Here is a 22,649-nt window from a genome sequence, read left to right on the forward strand (position 1 = left end):
ATAATTGGAAGAAAAATTGTCCAAGGATAGACCTTTTAAGCATAAAGATAAATTTTTAAGATCAATTCAATTTTTTTTTGTTCGTATTAATCAAACATGGATATTTGAAAATGGAACAATTGGTATTAGGAAGAATTAACATAAAAACTGTAAAAACCACTAAAGTTCATGCAAACGGTATGTAAAATTTCTGTGGGAAACCTAAATTATAAATGTCACTTTACTTACAGACTAGTCCACTATGTATTAGCTTTTGGGTACATTTTTGCAAAACAGCACGGATATATTCACTGACATGACCGTCAGAATTGACAAACTTGCGGTAAAATCCCGGAAATGGCTTAGATCCGTGACAAACGGAACTGACGTGGTAAAGTGAGGCTTTCCGCACGCTAGATCGGTGTGTAATCAGGTATTTTGCAGACTGGATTAGAAAATATTATATTAAAAGAAGTGCGGTAAACGGCAGTTGACTCATGAGTTTATTTCACGCGAGCGGAACGCGACCGTCAGAATTGACAAACGTCAAAATTCAAACCGTGCTTGTTTCCAAACCCGTGCGGTAAAATCCCGGAAATGTCAAAAATGGCTCGGATCCGTGGGAAACGAAACTGACACTTTCCGCACACTAGATCGGTGAGGAATTAGGTATTTTACAGACGGGAGTAGAAAAACGTTTTTTAAAAGCAATTGAAAAATTTTCAAATTTATAATGGTCGATATAATTACTATCCTTCTAAAGCGGATATATTTCCCAGTACATGCGCTGCCCAGATACAACGAATTGTGATGTGCTTATACAGAGGGCGACGTAGAAGTACAATTTTAATTTCCGGCAAGTCGGCAGATATCGAATAGCCATTAAAGACCTACAAACACAACTCCTGTCCATAAACGTTAATAATGAATGAATCTTAAATAATTGAAGAATTAAAATTACCAGTTCATCATCGATAGACTTCGTCGAAGTCGATATAGAGACGTATAAAAAAAGCCGATAGGCCACGCCCGCGAAAATTTACGCGACCGTCTGATTGGTCCACGATAGTTAAACGGCTTAGATGCTATCTACGCCGAATGTCAAGTTTAGCAATAGCTTAGTTATTACAGTTGAAGTGTTTGTGATGCGCGGGATGTGATAATTTTGTCGACGGTGATAAGCGGTGATACTATGTAGGGCGCTGTGATCGTTTTCCGAATTTTGTGCTGTTGGAATTATAGACCCTTTCGATTTTCAAGGTAAGCGAAATGCTGAAGGTGGTTCCACCTTCTACATCACAAGTTACATTCTCGACTCATTTTCGTTGCTAAGTATTGTTTCTTTCCAAAGAAATTAAGTTTTAGTCCTGGTCCAGAGAGAATAAAGCACAAACTTCATTATCGCTGATTTGCTGATATTGCTCGTCCAATTTTATGCGAGATAGTGTACCGAGTGGCCTCAATATATTAATATATTATATTGTAAACTTTATAAACTTTATGGACACAGTATGATGCATTTAAAAAGTCAGAGTAAAATATAACATAACTTATTAGAGTTCATATAAACATTCCACATTTGCCTCATTGCTGACGTTTCGCCAATCATCTTGTTTCCTTCTTCAGAGTTTGACTGAAACTGACTCAGCAAAATCGACGCAGGAGAAATGCAGAAGTTTTGTAAAAAGTACAACATTTGCCTTACATGGAAATTTAGTGAAACATTTTTCAAAATAGCGATAAATTAGCGCGATGTGTTATTTTGCAGCGCTGTAGATTATTAGGAGTTTCGTTCTTTGTTTACTTCCCCCGAACTTTTAATAAGGCGGTGGCATATAAGTCCAGATTAAATTTTCAAAAACAATTTTTAAACGTTTCATTTAAGGGATCGGAATTAAGAAATAAACCAAACAGTCAGTTGCAGATTTGTCTGGACAATTACGGATTAAATTGAAAAAGTATTTCCATCATTTCGCACCATTTCACGATTCCGAATACGAACAGTAATTAAAATTTAATTTAAATTTAAAATGTTTGTTTGTTGATTGGTTGAAATTTTGCAATCCTTACATTTTTTTATTCTGTTTAGTACTTTGTCAAAAAAAAAAGAAAACAACCAAATAAGTAACAAGTTGAATGACAAGAGTCAGACATTCTTTTATGTAAGACAACGAAAATTTTGAACCCAACGCTTCAATCTTTTAAAACCTTGATCTAAATTATGTTTGATTCCGTAAAATCCTAGAGACACTGCAATTAAATGCACAATTTTTAAAGGTTGTGGCCCAATGACAAGAAAATCTCAATTTTCTTTTTTGGCAGATTAATTTGTGGAAATGGCATCTAACCAATTAGCTAAAGTCCTTTCGTTTTAATGTATTTAGAAATATCCATTTGCGTTCTGAAAAATGCCGTTACATAAGAAAATAACCTGCCCGACAAACGTAGTAATTGAGCGACGTGGATTTCGACAACGCGATCTCCAAAATCAACAACCGAGCGCCGTGCGTGACCAACGAATGCATGTCGTAAATAATGTATGGTGCGAAAATCTGTTTCCGTTGCAACCGCTGTCGAAATCCATATTGAACATACGCACTAAGACGTGACGTACGTTCCAAAAATATTCGTAAATTACTCCTAACTATCTGTAACAAGCTATAGCATAAGTAGAACAAAGAAACTAGTTGTTGAAAGTATCCTCCACCCTGTTTACGTAATTCGTATTCTACTTCGATGTTTTGAAGTAAGGGGTGCTTTTTTTCGATGTATAGAACTTTAAGTTGCAATAAAACAACGACGGATTATTCGATTGACATGAATTTTATTTATCCGAAAGATAGTCTTGTGGCATTACATTTTAAATATGATTTCTGACATATGACCGCCACGGCTGGCGCCAATCTGGACGTCCGATTTTCGATGACTTTGTCCAACATTTGTGGCCGTATATCGGCAATAACACGGCGAATGTTGTGTTCCAAATGGTCAAGCGTTTGTGGCTTATCCGCATAGACCAATGACTTTACATAGCCCCACAGAAAGTAGTCTAGCGGTGTTGAATCACAAAATCTTGGAGGCCAATTCACAGGTCCAAAACGTGAAATTAGGCGGTCACCAATAAATCGATTGTGGCACGAACTGTGTGACATGTTGCGCCGTCTTGTTGGAACCACATCTCCTGGACATCATGGTTATTCAATTCAGGAATGAAAGAGTTAATAATCATAGCTCTATACCGATCACCATGGACTGTAACGTTCTGGCCATCATCGCTTTTGAAGAAGTACGGACCAATGATTCCACCAGCCCATAAAGCGCACCAAACAGTCATTTTTTCTCGATGTAACGTTGTTTCGACATACACTTGAGGATTAGCTTCGCTCTAAATACGGCAGTTTTGTTTGTTGGCCATTCAACCAGAAGTGCGCTTCATCGCTAAACAAAATTCGCTTATGAAAATGGGGAGCAATGGCAATCTCGTTTTGGGCCCCTTCGACGAATCTACGGCTTACTTGATGATCGTTTGGCCTCAATTCTGGCACGAGTTGGGTTTTGTAAGCACGTAAACCAAGATCCTTCCGCAAAATCTTCCATAAAGTGGATGGACACAGATCCAATTCCTGTGCTCGATGGCGGATGGACTCATTCTCCTTCCTCAATGCTACGCTCTACAACAGCAATAGTTTCTTCTGTACGCATCGTACGGCGTCTCTGGGGATGCGAGTTATCAATAAGAGTAAACGTGGTGCGAAAACGTTCCATGGTTAATCGAATTAACTGTTAATTAATTAACGTAGTGCGCGATACGTATTCCGCATAGAACCATTATTTTCGAAATAAAATTGCACTATTTGCAAGCGTTGTTCAGGCGTGAGTCTATTCATGATGAATTGCCAAACCAAACTGAGAATAAATCACTTGACAGCTGTTAAATCGGTCGCCATCTTGAACAGTAATGCCAACTTAAATTTCTATACATCGAAAAAAACATCCATTATTTTAGTATTTACGTAAGTAAAAAATAATAATGATAAGGATTCTCTGCATGCTCTCATTTTAACGATATTGTTATGACTATTATACAACGAGGACATAAAGTATGTTTAACTTTTGAAACTTTTGGTACATTGCGATGAAATTTGAGAGGGTTGTATATAAGACTGAAAATGGTATTTCCATAAGTAAAAATGACGGTTCAGTATAGGTTCGATTTGCTTTTATGTTTTATGTTGCTATGAAATGGTGGGTCATGAGGCACTTTATTTTGAAGACCTTTTTATGTTTAATTCAAATATTTAAAACACATTTAATTATTTCATTTTCAAATGGGGTCTAGTAGTGCTACAGGGATACGACTAATAATAATAATAATAATAATAATAATAATAATAATAATAATAATAATAATAATAATAATAATAATTACCGAAACCTATTTAACTCTCTAACCATTTAAAAACCATTTAAAAAATGTATTAATCGAATGTCTAAAAACCAAGAATTAAAGTAGGGATAAAAAGACCTTGAAAACAAATTGTCAAGGACCCACTATTCCATAAAAAAAATAAGGCGAAACTATGTCAACCGGTCATTTTGACTTATGAAAATGTCATTTTCACTGTATATAAGTAAAAGTGTAACATCGTTCACTTTCGATTGAATAAAAGCTGATGCTCGCCATCAAACTGAGCAACAGATGGCGAATTTGAATAAATTTTGCGGATTTAATCCCATTCTTTGCTAATATAACTATCAGGGGAGGATGCGTAAGAATTCTTTCCCATCCGGACTAACTAGAGACTAAATATATTTTTCACTTTACACTTAAGCACTAGGTGTTGTGTCAAGTATCCCAAGATATTAATGGAAAGGTCCTAAAAATATGAAAAATTAAATTTCTAAGTAAATCAGATTGCGTAAATTGTATCTCAACTTTCAAACCTCGAAATTGTCTAATGTTAACCACAGTGAGTACTGTTTTAGAGCTGTTGTTTGCTCGATCTCTGCAAGGAAAGTGGTGGGGCTCTATGAACATCATTAAGAAGAGGTTTTGCCATGAGTGACGCGATTATGCCAAAAATAATCATATGACTTTTCTGGCGTCACCACATTTATCAGGAAATATGATTAAAAAACTTAACAGTCAAAAAAAGTGGTTAATGTTTTTGATTAAATAATACTAAATATTTGAAAGTATTGTAAAAAAAATAATATATGATAAATACCGATATTTTATTTCGATTTTAAATATCATTTGGTTACCTAAATAATTAATTTATGATTTATTTCGTAAATTCAGGATAAGTTGAGATTTTTTCCAAAAATCAAACTTTTTTTGAGCGTTAAGTTTTTTAATCCTATTGTAGGTTACGATAAAGATATTGTTGGGCCTTCGCTTGTCATATCGCTGTATTTATTCTATTCTTGAAAAAATGTCCTTTTGCAATCATGTTAGAAAGGTATATCGTAAGAAATCGCATATCACGGTTAGCCTACGAAAATCTCTTTATAATGATACCAAATTCATTAAAGTGCATATGGAAATATCGATATTTATTTAAGAAAATGTTGGAACACCTCCTACCGCTTTACCAGCAGATATAGAGCAAACAGTACACTTGCAAAAACATATTAATATTTTTTTATCTTAGGACACATTTCAGAGACTCTAAAATCATTTCCAGTATTTTTTCTTGGACGATTAACATAACATTTTTGTTAATTTCTTATTAGAACACCCGGTACGAAAGTCCATGCTGTCTATGCTGATAATAAACGAAGTTTTGAAGCGACGATGAAAAAAAGAAAGAAAAATATGCAAATTGGCGGTCATTTCAAATCTCGTTTCGATAGGTTTCAGTTTAATTCGAAAAACTCGTTGGGGTCTCAACAAATGGAATAATAAAATGCCATAAATAAAAACTTATAGCAGTTTCATGTTCAAGGCCTCACGATGCCTTAACCTTTTTTTTTATTTAGGGTGTCACTTTAGATGTTGTATTTTTACAGCAATATGTTTTTAAAATTCATCCAATGTTCTTGGGTAACAAGTGTGTGCAGAGATTTCTCTTTAGAAATGAAATGTCATAAAAGCACATTAATTTTTACAGTATTTGTTCTAGGGCCAACCACAAACTAAAGCTGAAAAGTTGCTAGATTGCGTTTCAAATTTCAGTATGCTAATCACAAAATGGCAGTTTCACTATAGTTTGCATTTTATTTGATTATTACTGGTATCATTATTTTAATGAGTTAGGATTGTGAACCAGTTGCCACACAGTACCCAATAAGTTCTTGTATAGATTTTCTTCGAAACCTGCACTTATTACATGGTAAATGTCAGAGTATATATTTAGTATAATACATTCAGTTTCTTATAAATTTTTAGGAGAATTTGTGCCCCACAGAAAAGAATTTAAAATATCTTTGTGCGATTTGTTTTTTATTAGATTCTTCCAGCAACCGCCCCCTTTCATATTCTCCCATTGTTCTAGATGATGAACAAATTCAAAGTGGTCGGCCTAGTGGCCGACCTAATGCCCAACATCAGGCTTATCCAGGGCTCGGGACATTTTATGTTCAACTATTACGCAGATAATTCCAGCGGAATGCACAGCCTTAGACTCGGCTACTCTTGTTTGAATTTGGTTCTAATATTGGTGCAGTTTGGGTGAGTTCTGGCGGCTTTAACATATCAACTTTATAGTGTATGCCTGTGGTCTTTGTAGGTGCATGTTCGGCAACCTAGTGGCTGAAAAAGACAACGTCAATGATTTGGCGGCCAACACCATCACTATGTTATTCTTCACCCACTGTATAACGAAATTTATATATTTCGCGTTAAGATCCAAACTCTTTTATAGGTATAGGTATGCGATGGTAACACTCGTCAAGTGCTAACAAGATTTTTTCAGAACGTTGAGTATATGGAACCAGCCAAATAGTCATCCGATTTTCGTGGAGTCCAACAACAGATATCACGCGTTGGCTCTGAAGAAAATGAGAACGCTGCTCTACTGTGTGATGGCTTTCACCATTTTATCCGCGTCAGGTAAACAGCACGATATGCTTTTGTTATCTTTTGTTATCTTTTCACCCATTTTCTGATGACCACGACCATCATACAACTCCCTCTATCAGCTGGTGCCCTATTTGACTTGTAAATGAGGACCAATCTTTCTACTAATCTGTCACTTGAGTGGCGTCCTTTTGCTAGCTAGGTGCGAACGTTAAGTCATGACATATGCTAACTTTTTAACTCACTATCGCTACTCATATTGACAACGATTTGTTTGTTTACGCGGGTTTATTTCATAAACATCGTGATATATTGTTCTCAATTACAAAAACAATTTCAAAATACATTATAATTTTTTTTGCAAACTTAGTTGACCTATCGAGAAAATGCAGTTAAAATTTTTTAATGATTATGAAGGTGTTGTGGAGACAAACAATACATTAAAATATATATTTTACTTCGTATTATACCCAAACGACACCGAATTCAAAAGGAACACTGGATTTCTGAAGTCAAATGGAAACTGTGTGCAAGTAGGGCAAAAATTGAAAATATGATATAAAAAGCATAGGATTTTTTTCCAAACAATTTCATGCGAATGAAAAAACTGGTTGATGATTTAACGATGTTTGTGTCCACCTATTTGTTTTCTTCAAAAAATTTGGTAAAATTTAATAAAAATAGACTAAATGAATACACTATGAACATGAACCTTATATTAACACATTAGTGCCCGTTGACGTATTAATACGTTTTTTTCATCCAAAATCTTGTAGCCGTTGACGTAGTAATACGTCATTAATTGTGACAAATCTAGGTGCCGTGGACGTAGTGGTACGTTATTTTTGGTTGTAAATCTAGGCGCCGTTGACGTAGTAGTACGTTTTTTGTTGTCATAGTAAATGTCACATTATAACTGATAATTTAAGAGTTAGCTTGTGTTCTGCAATAATTAACTTACGAATTGACTGATTAATTAAGTAATTTATATATTAATTTAATTGTTTGCCCTGCGATATCATGGAAGAAGACGACTTTGAATTAATTAATAAATGTAATGAGGTATGTGCCGATATATTATCTGAGTTTGAAAATGATGAAGAATGTAACAGCGACGATACAGATTTAGCAGAAAGTAGCAGAAAAAGAAATGTTTTGCCAATTATAAGTGAATCTGAAAGCAGCGATTCAGAAGACACGATATTGGAAAACGAACAGAACTGTTCAACATCAAATTGGTCCCAAATCGATAACGATATTACAGTAAACCCATTTTTGGGAAATTCTGGGGTTAAAGTGTTCCCAAGAAATGCAGAAAATATTTCAGACGTGGTGGATTTGTTTATAGATGATGATTTTTTTCAATTATTAGTAACAGAGACAAATAGATATTATATGCAAAACATGCATAAATATAAACGTGTAAAAAGCACAAAGCAGTGGCGAGATACCACGATAACAGAAATCAAGAAATTTTTAGCTTTGAATATATTGATGGGACAAGTAAAAAAAAATAATGTTAACGATTATTGGACTACTGATCCGTACATGGAAACACCAATTTTTGGTAAAATCATGACTAGAAATAGATTCAGGCAAATACTACAATCACTACATTTTTGCGATAATAGTGCAATCCCTGATGACGCAAGTCGACTTGTTAAAGTAGAATCAATAATGCAATACTTTATAGAGAAGTTTGATAAAGTCTATAAACCAAAACAAAATCTATCGTTGGATGAAGCCATGATTCCTTGCAGAGGTAGAGTAAGTTTCCGAGTGTACAACCCAGGAAAGATTACAAAGTATGGGTTATTAGTGAGAATGTTGTGTGAATCCGACACTGGATATATATGCAAATTTAAATTATATAGTGGCAATGGAGAAACATTGCAAAACCTGGTCGTAAACCTTTTAGATGGTTATGGAAATATTTGGCACCATGTTTACATGGACAATTACTACAACAGTGTTCAGTTAGCACAGAAGTTACTCTACAAAAAGATAAGAATTTGTGGAACTATAAGAGAGAACCGCGGGCTACCACACGATCTAAAAAAAATTACTTTAAAACAAGGACAACACAACTTCCGTAGAAAAGGTGAAATTCTAATACATATTTGGAAAGATAAAAGAGTTGTAAGAATGATTTCAACAATACACCAGGCTCGAATGATACAAACCCAGAAAATAAATCGAAAAACTGGCGATCTGATACAAAAACCAGAAACAATTTTGGAATATAATAAGTACATGAAGGGAGTTGATATAGCAGACCAATACCTTGCTTATAATCCTATTATAAGAAAAACTGTGAAATGGACAAAGAAGGCTTTTATGTTCATATTAAATACTGCACTGTTCAATTCATTTGTTGTCTTCAAGGTTCTGAATCCAGGAAAAAAAATAAAATTTTCATCTTTTTTGAAAAATATTGCGCAAAACTGGATTGAAAAAGGATATGTTCATTCAGAGAGTCCAGGAAATGTATCCAAGAGAGTTTCTCGCGAAGATGCACCAATGAGACTTTCTGCAGACATGAGACAACATAAAATTGTGAAAATTACTAGTTCAGGCAATAAGAAGTTTCCTCAAAAGCGCTGCAGAGTTTGCAAAAAAAACGGAAAAAGGAAGGAAACCTGTTTCATGTGCTCATATTGTGTAATTCCTTTATGTATGGGAAAATGTTTTGAGGATTATCACACAAAAAAAAATTATTAAATCTAAATAATAAATCAATATATAATAAAAATAATTTTTGTTGGTATTTTTTTCTTGTTTTTTTTAAGATTAAATATTTTAAAATCTATTAATCGAAACACTGCACAGAACTATATTTCTATCCATCTTAGCAACCGAGTGAACTATTTTATCATACTACAAAAACCTAAAATTGAGAAATATGTAGCATTGAAATCAAATAGCCCTAATATTATATCCTACTTTAAAATAAAATATGCCGGCTCTCAGCTATAACAACATCACTGAGCATTTTTTTTGTGGGAGGCACTCCCTCCCTATGGGACCGACCTCGGATCCGACCGCGTCAGGCGAAAGCCCCGTCCTCCCTTTACTTAAAAAAAATTCGGCGCCCCTCCCGGTCCCATAGGGCGGGAGGGGGAATTTTTCGAAAGGGACGCCGCCGAAAAATTTTCAAAAATTTTTTTGAGGAGGGAGGAGGAGGGAGGTCGGGTACTTCCTCCCCCGACCTCCTCCAGAACTTTACCGAGTTGGGTCCCGATCGGAACGACGGTCTCGGAGATAGCAAACTTTTTGACCTTTGACCTCCTCAAAACCTCAACAAAAAAATTCGCCAATTGTCGATCTCGGGCTCGACGCGTGGCCTGAGTATAGGGCTTTCGGGGCGTCCGGGTCGGGTCCGCCCCCGACCTCAAATACTCAAAAATCCGACGCTACCTCAATATTGAGGAATTTTTGAGGAGGTAGGGCAAGGCGGCGCTCGACGCCCCTCCGCGACCTCACTCACGCCCCGAGGTCGGAATTTTCGATTTCCGATTTTGGGAAAGTGAAAAACGCGGTCCTTTTTTTTGATCCCCCCTTGTCGCCCCCCGTTTGGGAGGAGATCGGGGAGGAGGGTATCGTAAGAAAGGCCGTTCCTTCGACCACCTCCCGTATCGATCCGAACCCGGCCGGACCTAACGCGACCTTAATCGACGCGTTCAACGACAACATTGAAAAAGGTCATATTTTTGAGTTTTTGAGGTAGGAGATTTTTGAGGGCGGATCCGGCGTTTCCGACCCGAGAAACCCCCCCGTGCCGGTTTCGAAGCGATTCGGCCGGTAAACCTCGGAGATAGCAAACTTTTTGAACTTTGAGGAGGCGCCCTCAAAAAAAACTCCACAGACGGGTATAGGACATGGGCCTTCAGAACGACGCCCGGGTATAGGCGCGTCGACGTAGGTACTCGAATTTTCGATCCGTCCCATAGGAGACGAGACCCTCCCTAACCTCAATACCTCCTCAATTTTGAGGGGCGTCCTTTTTGAGGGTTCCGGTGCGCCTCGGGCCCCTCTACGCGAATATACCGTCCGCGCCCCGATCCGACCTCAAATAACTCCGAAAACCTCGAAAAACCGAAAAAGGGCTACCTCCTCAAAAGCGATTTTTTGAGGTCGCTTCCTCCTCGAGATTTTTTTCTGAATTCGATGGCGAGAACCCCGACCCCCCAGGTCGTACCGTTTCCGAGATAGCCCCCCCGACTTCGCCCCCCTGCCCCCCATCGAAAAAATAAAACCGGTTTTTTCAATTGAAATCAAATAGCCCTAATATTATATCCTACTTTAAAATAAAATATGCCGGCTCTCAGCTATAACAACATCACTGAGCATTGACGGTATTCGGTAGTTAGGTATCAGGACAATGTTTCGGCAAGCGCCGTACGTAATTAGGATTTCTAAACGGCCGGTATAGTGTTAAGAGGTTGTCTGCAAATGAACAGCAACAGATTTCTCATTAAATGTGTTACAATAAATATATATATATATATATATATATATATATATATATATATATATATATATATATATATATATATATAACATAACATTTAATAATATTTATTATATTTATTTTTCCTTAATACTTATTCATTGAAGCATTTTTTTTAAATGTCAAACCACGCCGTCAAATTGAATCACGTTTTGTCTTAAAACTATTCAGCTACCAATTTGTACATATAATTCAACTAACACTAAAACAAAATATGAACCAAATTTGACCTAATTCATCGGCCCCCAATAGGTGCCTCCGATTTAAATTAAGTGTTCATCATTGGCAACTTTGTTATGCGCAGAGTAAAGTAGAGAGATGATGAGAGAGTCGGTTAAATTAGGAAACTAGTAGCGTTTTTTGCACTGATTACGATGGTGAAAACAGAAAAACAATTGAATGTAGGGTTTAGGAAAGAAAGAGCGGAAAATGAATTCTTTTCAGAACACACTGTATATTTTTTACTCTAACGTTCGTAAATCACCAACAGAACAAAGAACGTCATGTGCAATATCAGTCTAAAATGGAAAAAAATCGAATTGCATTATCAGCACAATTTTATTTTACACGAGATGGCCGTTTTCCTTTGATTGTTTTATTTGAATCCTGCCAAGTACAAAAATACTTAAAAAAAACTAGCTTAAATGTTTTAATTATTAGTATTGTTATATCAATTTTTATCAATTATTTAAATTAATTTTACAGTATCACATATTCACTTTCACTTAAATCATTTTACGCGTGAAGAAAAGTGACACGTTGAATGTTATTTGGCATCCAGTGAATCGTCCGTAAGGGCAATAGAACGGCATATAAACCTATATTCACACCGCGTTCCACCAAGTGAACAATTTTTCTGCGTCATTATCGAATCTTTAGAAATAATGAAACCGTTTTCGCAAAAAGGAAGGAAGGAAGGAAGACGTCTAAATTGGTGCTCTTCAATATTTTGAAGCATATCGTGACAATTTAATTTCAGACATAGTCAAAAACTCTAACCTATCCTTTAATACTGTCCAAAGAATTAAAAAAAAAGAACACAATTTTGGCCTTAGGTGCTTTTGGCAGGATATGCAACGAGAACTTTTTTTTGTCATTGGTATGTTAACTTTTGCGGCCGAAACATAAAGAATTTTTGGTATATTTTGTGGACTGACGAATCAAATTTCCCAAATTTTGGAATTTATAACTCAAAAAATCGTCATTTTATTTTTACGATGGCACGCTGACCGATGATTTTCTAGATGAGCTTGACCTCATAAGTAGATTTTCCATTTCCAACAAGATGGCGTACCAGCTCATAACTTTCGAGGCACATATAAATTTTTGAGAACCATTTTCAACAATAAATGGATTGCTACAAATGAGGCTATTCCTTGGTTAGAAGGCCAGATATAACATCTGATAAATACACGGTGTTGTCGAAACAATTGTCATTTGAAAATATAGCGATTCGCTCAGTAGAAAAACGTGCTTAAAAATGTATTGAAGTGCGAGGTTTTTGTTTTTTTGAATACCTTTTAAAATAACCTTAATAGTTAATCATAAATTTGTGAGTTTTTTTACTTTTCTATTTTATTCCCAAGTTTATTACTCTTCCAATAAAACAATACAAGGAAAATGGATTTTTCTTTTGCAACTACTCAATAGCCATTTAGTTTAGAAGAAACATATGCTGATAATTTGTTTTTTTTCAATTTTAGGCTAATATTGTTAGAGTAAAAACGCAGGCTGCTGAATTTAAAAATAGTACATTTTCCTAATTTTTTTCTAAACCCCATGTTTAACTGTTTTTCTGTTTCCATCATCGCAATGGTGGAAAAAGTAGAAAAAGTGTCACTAGTTTGCTAATTTAACCTACTTTGTATCTCTACTGATAACAAAGTATAAGTCAAGCGGGGTCACTCTAGGAGCACTGCGTAGCGCTTCGATGATCCAAACAATATATCAAGTTTGTTTCACACGTTTCAGCATGGGTCGGCATCACCTTCGTTGGCGAAAGCGTACACCAAATCCAAGACCCAGATAATGAAAATGAGACCATATCCGAAGAGATCCCCAGGTTACCCGTTAGAGCGTGGTACCCGTTCAACGCCATGTCGGGAATGCCGTACTATATAGCGCTCATTTACCAAGTCTACTACGTCCTATTCTCCCTGCTGCACTCTAACCTGCTGGACAGTTTGTTCTGCTCTTGGTTGATATTCGCTTGCGAGCAGCTCCAGCACTTGAAGGAGATTATGAAACCGCTGATGGTACGTGCCGACTCTGTTTTGCTAGCGATGTTATTTCGAGTTTTTAGGAACTGTCGGCTTCGCTAGATACGTACGTACCGAAAAGCGCCGACTTGTTCAAAGCGCCATCTAGCGCCGCATCGACTGACAACCTTATCGAGAACGGTGCGTGTCGATTCTCGCTGAAAGTTGTGCCGCATCTACGTGATTTTTCATTGCAGAATACAACAACAGAAACGACGAGCTGAACCTGAAAGGGGTGTATAGTACGCGGCAGGAGTTGGGTGGGTTGAATTTTAGGAGCGGGTCTTTGCAGACGTTCGGGGCCGGCGGTGGAGGTTTGGGTCCCAACGGATTAACCAAGAAACAGGAACTAATGGTACGGTCCGCCATCAAGTACTGGGTGGAGAGACATAAACACGTTGTTAGGTGAGTTTGGGAAAAAGATTTGGCTTGGTTGTCCTTGTCCTCAGCGAAATAAGAAATACGGAAAACCGGAGCTATACCTACTTGCAATCAATGAAATCAATATTTTTATTGTTCTACAAAATCTTACAGCTTCCTAACAATAGAGCGTTGGATGTAATTAATTTTCCTAAGGAAAGCAAAAAGAAATTGCATTCAGTTTATAGTGAAGAATAATAACAAAAGCATAGTTATGTACAAACAAGACGAAGTATTTTAACAATTTTCCTAATTTAGGGCCTGCTTCTTAAACTACTACTAATAATAATAATAATAAATTGACTTTATTCTTATATACTAGTATACAGTAGAGTAGAGGCGAAGTCTAGCAAAAGCTACTCCACTTAACCTCTTAAATGTTTAAATTGAAAAAAATAATAGGAGACAGCAATAAATTAAACGGCGAAAATTAAACAGTTGTCTTTGATGACATTATGGAAACTTACCAAAGACAGATGCAGAGCTAAATTAAAAATATTGCATTTTGAGACACCCCTTCACATAACTACTACACAACTACCAGATAACTTATCGAAAATCTGAAAACTGCCTCTTATATAACTTTCCCCTTAGGACCCAATTCCGCCTTCCTCAGGTAAAAATGTTTTTTTTTTCTTCTGAAATGCAATGTCCCTTATGTGAGAGCTCTTTAATCACGGATTTCGAAAATCTGCAACACATAATGCTTATTTTTGCTTAGACACAAAGTACAAGCAACCAAAATTTTGTTTAATTGTAATTATAACTATTACTCTTTCGGCGACTTAATGAAGCAATTACGGTGTTTTCTAAAAATGGAAAATTTGAAATTCTCAACTCTTCATATTAAAATTTAAAATGCAGATGTGGCAAGACCCGAATATACGGAAATCCATGTCATTTAAACGAATTTATTTATCACTTCAGACTTTTTTATTTTCTTTTCTGATATTGGCAATGAATCAGGGTGTCTCCAAAAAACTTTATTTAAAACGAAGGTAGAATTTTAAAAATACTGAATAATATTTTCTAGATTTAACATCCTTGATTTAAGTACGTGATGGAGAATGCGATTTGCATAAAAGTTTTGGAAATCAAGTCTTGTGGAAATAAAGCTATCCTTATCTTTATAATTTAATTATTGTTTTATGTCTATATAGTAGCAACAATTTTTCAAAGAAACTTCCACAAACTGCTGTAACACTTTTTACAAAACCGACACAGGAGGAATCCACAAGTTATGTAAAAAGTAGTTACTAAACAGTTTAACAACTGTGTTTCTGTCAAATGGTTTAATAAAGATGTCAAAATTAATAATAAATAATATGTTATACCTATATTTTTAGAGTTTAAAGGGCTCTGATATAAGGGCATATTGAGGAAATATATACGAAAAGAAAGAAAATGTAGCCTACAGCTATTACCCTGTACAGGTTGCTTATAGAATGTATTATTGTTGCAGTGGACAAATTATAATTGTTGGTTATAAATGTCATTCTGACCCCGATAAGTAAATTTGAAGGAACAACAGATTTTAAAAAAAGATCTTTCTTTAATAATAAAACCTTAACGCTAGTGAAAAAAACATCTCTTTTCTTTTTTTTCTAATTTTTAATTTAGTGCAATCCCAAGCATTTCGCAGCGTTGATGACGAAATTACAAATTAATCGGTAATGGAAAATCGATTCCGAATGGTACACTGCGAGATACGAGCGTCGTCGTTGCGGCGGAAAACATCTGCGATGAATAAATTAAATGGAAAATTTGTTAACTGGGTCGGAGGCTCCGCGATAAATTATCTGATGGCCTCGTAAATAATTTAGTTTTGAGAAACTGTCCTACAAATTTAAATCGAACATGTTCATCCCGTATAAGCCTGCGGTCCCGTGCGGGCATGTGCATTTATTTGTTTTAAGGGGCGCATTTCCCTGTTAACGAATTGAATGAAACATTAACAATGGTATAGGACTTCCTTCGTTTTTTTTAGGGATTTTAAAATAAATAAACTGGTATCCTTGGACCAGAAGTATAGTGCTTTTACAAAATACCCCGTGTTAACTTTAACTTTAACTCTAAAACCGCAGCCCCTTGTAGAATACCTTGCTGAGCAGGCCCTTAACCCTTCCCGCACATGTTTTCAATCTTTTTCTCCGAGCAATTCTTGAAACATATACATTTAGAAAATTGTACAAAGCAACAATTTATTACGTTCTATTTCATTACATGTCTGCATAGTTTCATTATTAACATACAAAATATTAAACATAATAATAATAAAGTATCAAAAATCAGACCAGCTTTGTACTGATATTTTAGGTAGTTCTTACCGAATTGCGTTTATGGTACTATAACTAAGTTTTGGTGCAGTGTTATTTCTTCTCATATGCGGTTTCAACTCAGACCAAATCATCTCAATCGGGCTAAATATAGATTGATACGGGAGTAAACTCAAAGTTTCATGTTCGTTTTGTTATACTACAGAAACGATTTTGTAATTTAATAATTCCAGAAGTTGTTTTTCCTTGTAGTTCCCTTCAAAATATAATTTATTTTCGTACAGAAATTCTTAAATTCCTTCTTTACTTGAAGAAGTATTTGCAATGTTTTTTAAAAATGAAGTTAAATTTCTGGGAAAAGGTTTCAACTTTAACTTACAGCACTCGTACATTAATAGAGAATTAGAATGTTTAGGGATCGATTGTGAATTAGCAAGTAAGGACATTAACGATTCTAATTTAAACAAACATGTATTAGCGAATATAATAAACTCTCAATTAATAGATAACAACAAACACCAGGAAATTTCTCAAATGTCACTAGTAAAAACTATCAAAATCAAAGCTTCTGAAAATAACATAATATTTACAGGTGTAGACAAAGGGAAGACAGTCATTGCTATCGATCTCCCAGAATATATTTCAAAAACCAACAATTTTCTTAAACCAGAACTTTTCCAATGTATCAAACATTTTAAAGTTCAACACAGATTTTAAACCAAAATTTGCAATAAAAATTTCTTTTGGATTAATCTATAATCTATAATCTTTTGATGTACAAAACTTATTTCTCAGTATTCCACCTATGGATGTGATATATTTAGTAAATTTCACCCTAAGTGGGAAACAGGTTAGCCCATTGCTAAAACAAGATTTATTACATAGTATCTTTAGACCAAAATTATTTTGAATTTAATGGACAGATTTACATCTCTAAGGAAGGTTTGATTATGGGAAACCCACTTAGTCCTTTATTAGCCGAATTTTTATGGATAATTTGGAAAATATCATACTGGAACATTCTTTAAATAAAAGTTTTCTATGGTGGTATAGATACGTGGATGATGTCTTTGCTTGCTTTGGCAAAACGGACAGACAATTGAATTCTTCTTTAAATTACATGAACTCATTACATAATCGTATAAAATTCACTATCGAAATCAAACAGGATAACTCTATTAATTTTTTAGACTTACTCAACTATTACGAAAACGCAAAATAAATTAGTCATTAGTCATAGATAACAGCTCAAATCACCCTTATACACACAAAATGGCTGCATTTCACTCTTTTATACACAGCCTTCTTAATACGCGACTCTCAATAAAAAAAAATGCAACAGAAAATTACAACAAAGAACTTAATATCATTAAACAAATTGCACTGAACAACGGCTAGAATCCGTCCATTATAGATAAAATTTTAAATAAAAAACAAATCCAGACAACAGTGAACTCTATTTATCCGAAACCTAATACAGAACACGAACAATTTAAAACCATTACATACATAGGAGAACTCAGTGAAAAAGTTTCAAAACATTTGTAACAACGCAATAGGAAAATTTTTAAAAAACAATATAATGAAATGTCCAAAATCTCAAAAATCAGGTGTCTACAGGTTGAAATGCGGATCTTGTCCTAAAATTTATATTGAACAAACAGGTAGATCTTTCAAGAAACGCATTAATCAACATAAAAGAACATTTAAAAACACTAGTCTACAGTCCACACACTTAAACACATGAAAAAACATTTTTGACGACAATTTTGATATTTTACATACAGCCACAAAAAGTAGAAAATGAAATTTATTGGAAGCCATGGAGATAAACAAAAATGTATTGCTTAACGATGAATTAGATTTCAATATTTTATTTATATTATTTTAATAAATCCTTTTTTCTACTCCCGTCTGTAAAATACCTAATCATACACCGATATAACGTGCGAGAAGCGTCACTTTACCACGTCAGTTTCGTTTCCCACGGATCCGAGCCACTTGGGATATTTTTGGGATTTCACCGCACGGGTTTTGGGGGAATCGGAAGTTTTGGGATATTTTGCCTCACGGTTTGAATTTGACGTTTGTCAATTGTAACGGTCATGTCAGTGAATGTATTTGTGTTGTTTTGCGATAATGTAACCAAAAACTAACGGTCGTAGAAAAAGTATAGTGTGCAACACGTTCGGTAAACTTTTTAACTCACTCGTTTATTAAAAACTCGCTCCGTTCGTGTCAAATAAACTTGTGGGTCAAATGCCGTTTACCGCACTCGTTGCATAATATACTATTAAATATCTCTCATTTATTGAACTTAAATTTTTATAACAAAATTAATTAAGGTTTTATTGTCATTTTTCGGTATATATAGTAGCAGGTAGTTTGTAAAGATTACATTTGATAAAGACACGGTGTTGTCGGAACAATTGTCATGTGAAAATATGTAATTTTGTGAAAATCCGAACTTTTAGTTCTTATCTATTTTGTACTGTAAAATACTTAAAACGTCAATGCAATAAATGCACTATATTTTTGGTCGTACAATACCTAGTTCAAACCAGTTCATGTCCAGGGACTTTCAATTCTGCCTTACTTGCAGGTTGGTCACGGCTATAGGCGACGCTTACGGCGTGGCTCTCCTGCTACACATGTTAACAGCCACCATTATGCTCACTCTCTTGGCTTACGAAGCCACCAAGGTAACTTAAATTGCAGCACCTCCCCAGGTTTTTATGGAAGAAATTTTTAGATAAATGGCGTAAACGTATACGCTGCGACCACGCTAGGTTATCTAGGGTATTCCCTATTACAGGTGTTCCACTTTTGTATATTCGGAAACAGGCTCATAGAAGAGGTACGTCTCTAATCCCAACGCTAATAGCCTCATTTTTAATTTAAACTTTTGACGTTTGCAGAGTTCATCGGTGATGGAAGCCGCGTACAGTTGTCATTGGTATGACGGCTCGGAGGAGGCTAAGACGTTCGTACAGATCGTGTGCCAGCAGTGTCAAAAAGCGCTGTGTATATCGGGTGCAAAATTTTTTACGATTTCCCTCGATCTTTTCGCTTCAGTAAGTTGAAGAGAAGTATATCATACAAAAAGCTTAAGGGTTTGAAACAAAACTTGATAAATATATCAAATTTCATCAATTTTCTTCAGTTTGTGGAACAGTACCTATATGACGTCACAAGAATTATATCTTGCATAATTCCAACGTTTATGAAACTTTTTTCTGTCGATGTACTTCCCTATGTTTTGCGTGCAATTGGAACATAAATTCTAAAAATATGCTAATATTCTGTCTTCTCGGTCACTAATAAAGCTGTCTTAGTATAGAAGAAGTTGCAAGCTTCGGTGGCATCAACAACAACTTGTAGCTCAATATGCCCTTTTATATATCGGTCATTGATTTTCAAAATTGCGATGTAATTTTTGCTTTTATGACCTCACACCCCAAAGAAATCGATTGATTGACATAAAGTTTGTGGAAAAGAAAATAATTTCATTTACCGACATCTGTCTAAGCTGCATGAACTACTTGTCCCTTTTTATTATGTAAACAATCTAGCGTTATTGTAAATTGACATTCCCTATGTTTATGGGACGTTTGGGCTACAATCTGTCGTAATTGAACAAAAAAAAGGACGCATAATTATATACCTAGTGTTCGTTAACAATTTCTGAGTTCAAAAAAGACAAACACATACAGACAAAATAAAAAACACTTTAATATGTAACAATACATTAAAAACGCACTTAAATTTTGGGAGCAAAAAAGGGGTGCCTTGTACTGTATTACCTAGTACCTGTCGAAATTTTCTGGATGTACGCCTATGGTCCTAAAACTTGTTTCGCTTATTTCACTTTACTTTGGATAATTTTTTCTCTCGTGTTCAATTATGATGACGAATTTACGATGACGGAATATATCATATATTGCAAAAACTGAAAAAATCTGAAAACCGATACAAAACATTTTTGGTCATTTCTTAATAATAAAAAAAATACAAAATCACTGCCTGATAAAATAACCTACAATACAACAAATGATTTTTAAAATAAGTCTCAACTTTATGTGACTATTTTAGTAGTGTGAACCTAGGGATAGTATCGTCATATCTGGATTTTCGGAAAATTCTATTGAAACAATATTGCTCAACTTGAATCCTAAAAAGGGCCCAGGGCCGGACGATATACCAGCACAATTTCACAAAAATTGCCCACTTTTGTGTACGTCAAGGAACGTTTCGAAAAAGCTGGAAAGTGACCCAGGTAGTCCACATTTTAAAGTCTGGTGCTTCTACATACACCGCTAATTATCGTTCTATCTCTCTCTTATGTCACTTTGCCAAGGATTTTGAGGCTCAAATCCGTTCAGTTCTTACACATCCACGTCCATGACATTAATTTTTCCATGCATAATGGTTTTGAGACGTGCTCTGTGTATACCGATTTTTCCAAGGCTTTTGAAAATGTACCTCATCCAGCTCTAATAATAAAACAGGGAAATTTCGGAGTGCATGACGACCTCTTCCAAGTATTGCAAAGCTATATTACAAAAACAACTCAGTTTGTTGTTGTCAATGGTAAAAACTCTGGTTGAGCAAATGTTACCTCGGGTGTCCCCTAGGGATCTCATCTGTGCCCTTCACTTTTTAATATTTTTTATATTCCCGGTTTCTGTTTATGCGTCTTTTGCCAAATTCTATTTCTGCGATGAATACTAGTGCAGACGGTGAATTTTTTAGGTTGCTTTAGATGGCTGTAAAATTTTAACAGAAACTAAATATTTTTCAGAAAATACAGAACATTTATTAATTAATGTAGAATATCTCCGAAACAAACAAGTAAGAAAAATACAAAGTAAGAAGTAAAACATTTTAAGACTGTAGGCGTATACCGAGAAAATTTGGGAAGGTAATAATGCACAAGACTCCTTTTTTTAGTATGAGCTTGTTATTAACAAACTTTACATGAAAAGTGTGTACAAATATATTTAAACATAATATGGGGCAAATTATTTATAAATAAAAATGGTCATTATTCAATAAATTCAACGCCTTGTATTTGAGATACCGTTCGTGAAAATCAAGAAACGAGTGTTGATGAAACTATGCCTAATGCTCTTTTTTCTAAAAAGACAGAAATTACTAAAAGGATATTCTTGAAAGCAGAAGCATTTTAATTACTTTCTTTTTTTGTATTATCGCTATTTCTCATTTTTCAGGTACTTGGTGCAGTTGTCACTTACTTTATGGTATTGGTGCAGCTTAAGTAAACCTTTTGTCATGATTTAGTAAATGTTGCAATATCTAGAATGCCAAATCAAACAGTTATTTTCCCGTAATTTCCCTTAATCTAATTAATCGATTGTACATAACGAACTCTTATCAATTTCAAATATTCACACAATTTTATATTCCAGTACTAGTTACCAAATTGTATTTTTAGCAATATTTTTGATCATGTATATACAGTATACGTCCCGCAACGCGACTAGGTTCAGTTTTATCGACATTTTTCTACGTTAATGGTTTCTTAAGGCCTCTGTTAGAGCACAAATTCCTTTTAAAAAGGTTATCGTTATTTATACGTAACAATATTTATATATTTTGTGAACGGGGGGAACTGGGGGGACCGCGTGTATCCGACGAATATCTGAAATGTGTCACAACGGACCGGGGCTGGGAGGTAATTTGTAGATCCCCCTTCTCTGTTAATTATTTACCCAAATTTGCATTAAATATTTAGAATAACAATTTGTTCTGAACACGTTATTTTTGTAGATCCGTTTGTTAGAGGCATTCAACGTGTCTTATATATCGTTAATTGTAATAATACTGTTAAATAGGTTCGGATACAAGCGGCAAGAATAATTTTCGGTATCTTCGGAACCGACCCGAATTCTTGACGCCAAATCTTGAATGGGAAAACAAACGCTACCTGATTTTTGTAAAAACTAATAAAGTACATGTTAGGATTAACATCGCTGTTTTATTATTCTATTCCCTACAGAAAATAATACAAATAAAAGGGAAAATAGTATATTATGCGACAAGTGTTGTAAACGGCATTTGACCCCCGAGTTTATTTGACACGAGCGGAGCGAGTGCTTAATAAACGAGTGGACTGTAATTGGAAGAAAAATCATCGAAGGATAGAGCTTTTAAGAGGATTTATT

At 35.1% G+C, this 22,649-nt stretch overlaps 1 protein-coding gene across 1 annotated transcript; it reads left to right on the plus strand.

The window, feature by feature from the left end:
• Positions 1–1,081: 1,081 nt before the first annotated feature.
• On the plus strand, positions 1,082–22,452 carry LOC132706446 (odorant receptor coreceptor). The gene is made up of 11 exons (XM_060677791.1): positions 1,082–1,239; positions 6,477–6,652; positions 6,711–6,845; positions 6,897–7,033; positions 13,482–13,765; positions 13,813–13,909; positions 13,966–14,173; positions 19,067–19,166; positions 19,217–19,321; positions 19,383–19,538; positions 21,696–22,452. Exons 2-11 carry the CDS (start codon positions 6,477–6,479, stop codon positions 21,744–21,746), a joined length of 1,449 nt encoding a protein of 482 aa, XP_060533774.1. The 5' UTR covers positions 1,082–1,239; the 3' UTR covers positions 21,747–22,452.
• The last annotated feature ends 197 nt before the right edge of the window (positions 22,453–22,649 follow it).

This window comes from Cylas formicarius, unplaced genomic scaffold (genome assembly GCF_029955315.1).
Source record: "Cylas formicarius isolate icCylForm1 unplaced genomic scaffold, icCylForm1.1 PGA_scaffold_8__14_contigs__length_24414737, whole genome shotgun sequence".
In the NCBI taxonomy this organism is placed as follows: domain Eukaryota; kingdom Metazoa; phylum Arthropoda; class Insecta; order Coleoptera; family Brentidae; genus Cylas; species Cylas formicarius.

Bases quoted from the DNA above. Each gene is read 5' to 3' on its own strand.
- LOC132706446 (XM_060677791.1), top strand. From the start codon at position 6,477: ATGATGAACAAATTCAAAGTGGTCGGCCTAGTGGCCGACCTAATGCCC. The intron at 13,766-13,812 runs GTACGTGCCGAC...TCGAGTTTTTAG, and splicing joins AGATTATGAAACCGCTGATG to GAACTGTCGGCTTCGCTAGA. The intron at 19,539-21,695 runs GTAAGTTGAAGA...CTCATTTTTCAG, and splicing joins CCCTCGATCTTTTCGCTTCA to GTACTTGGTGCAGTTGTCAC.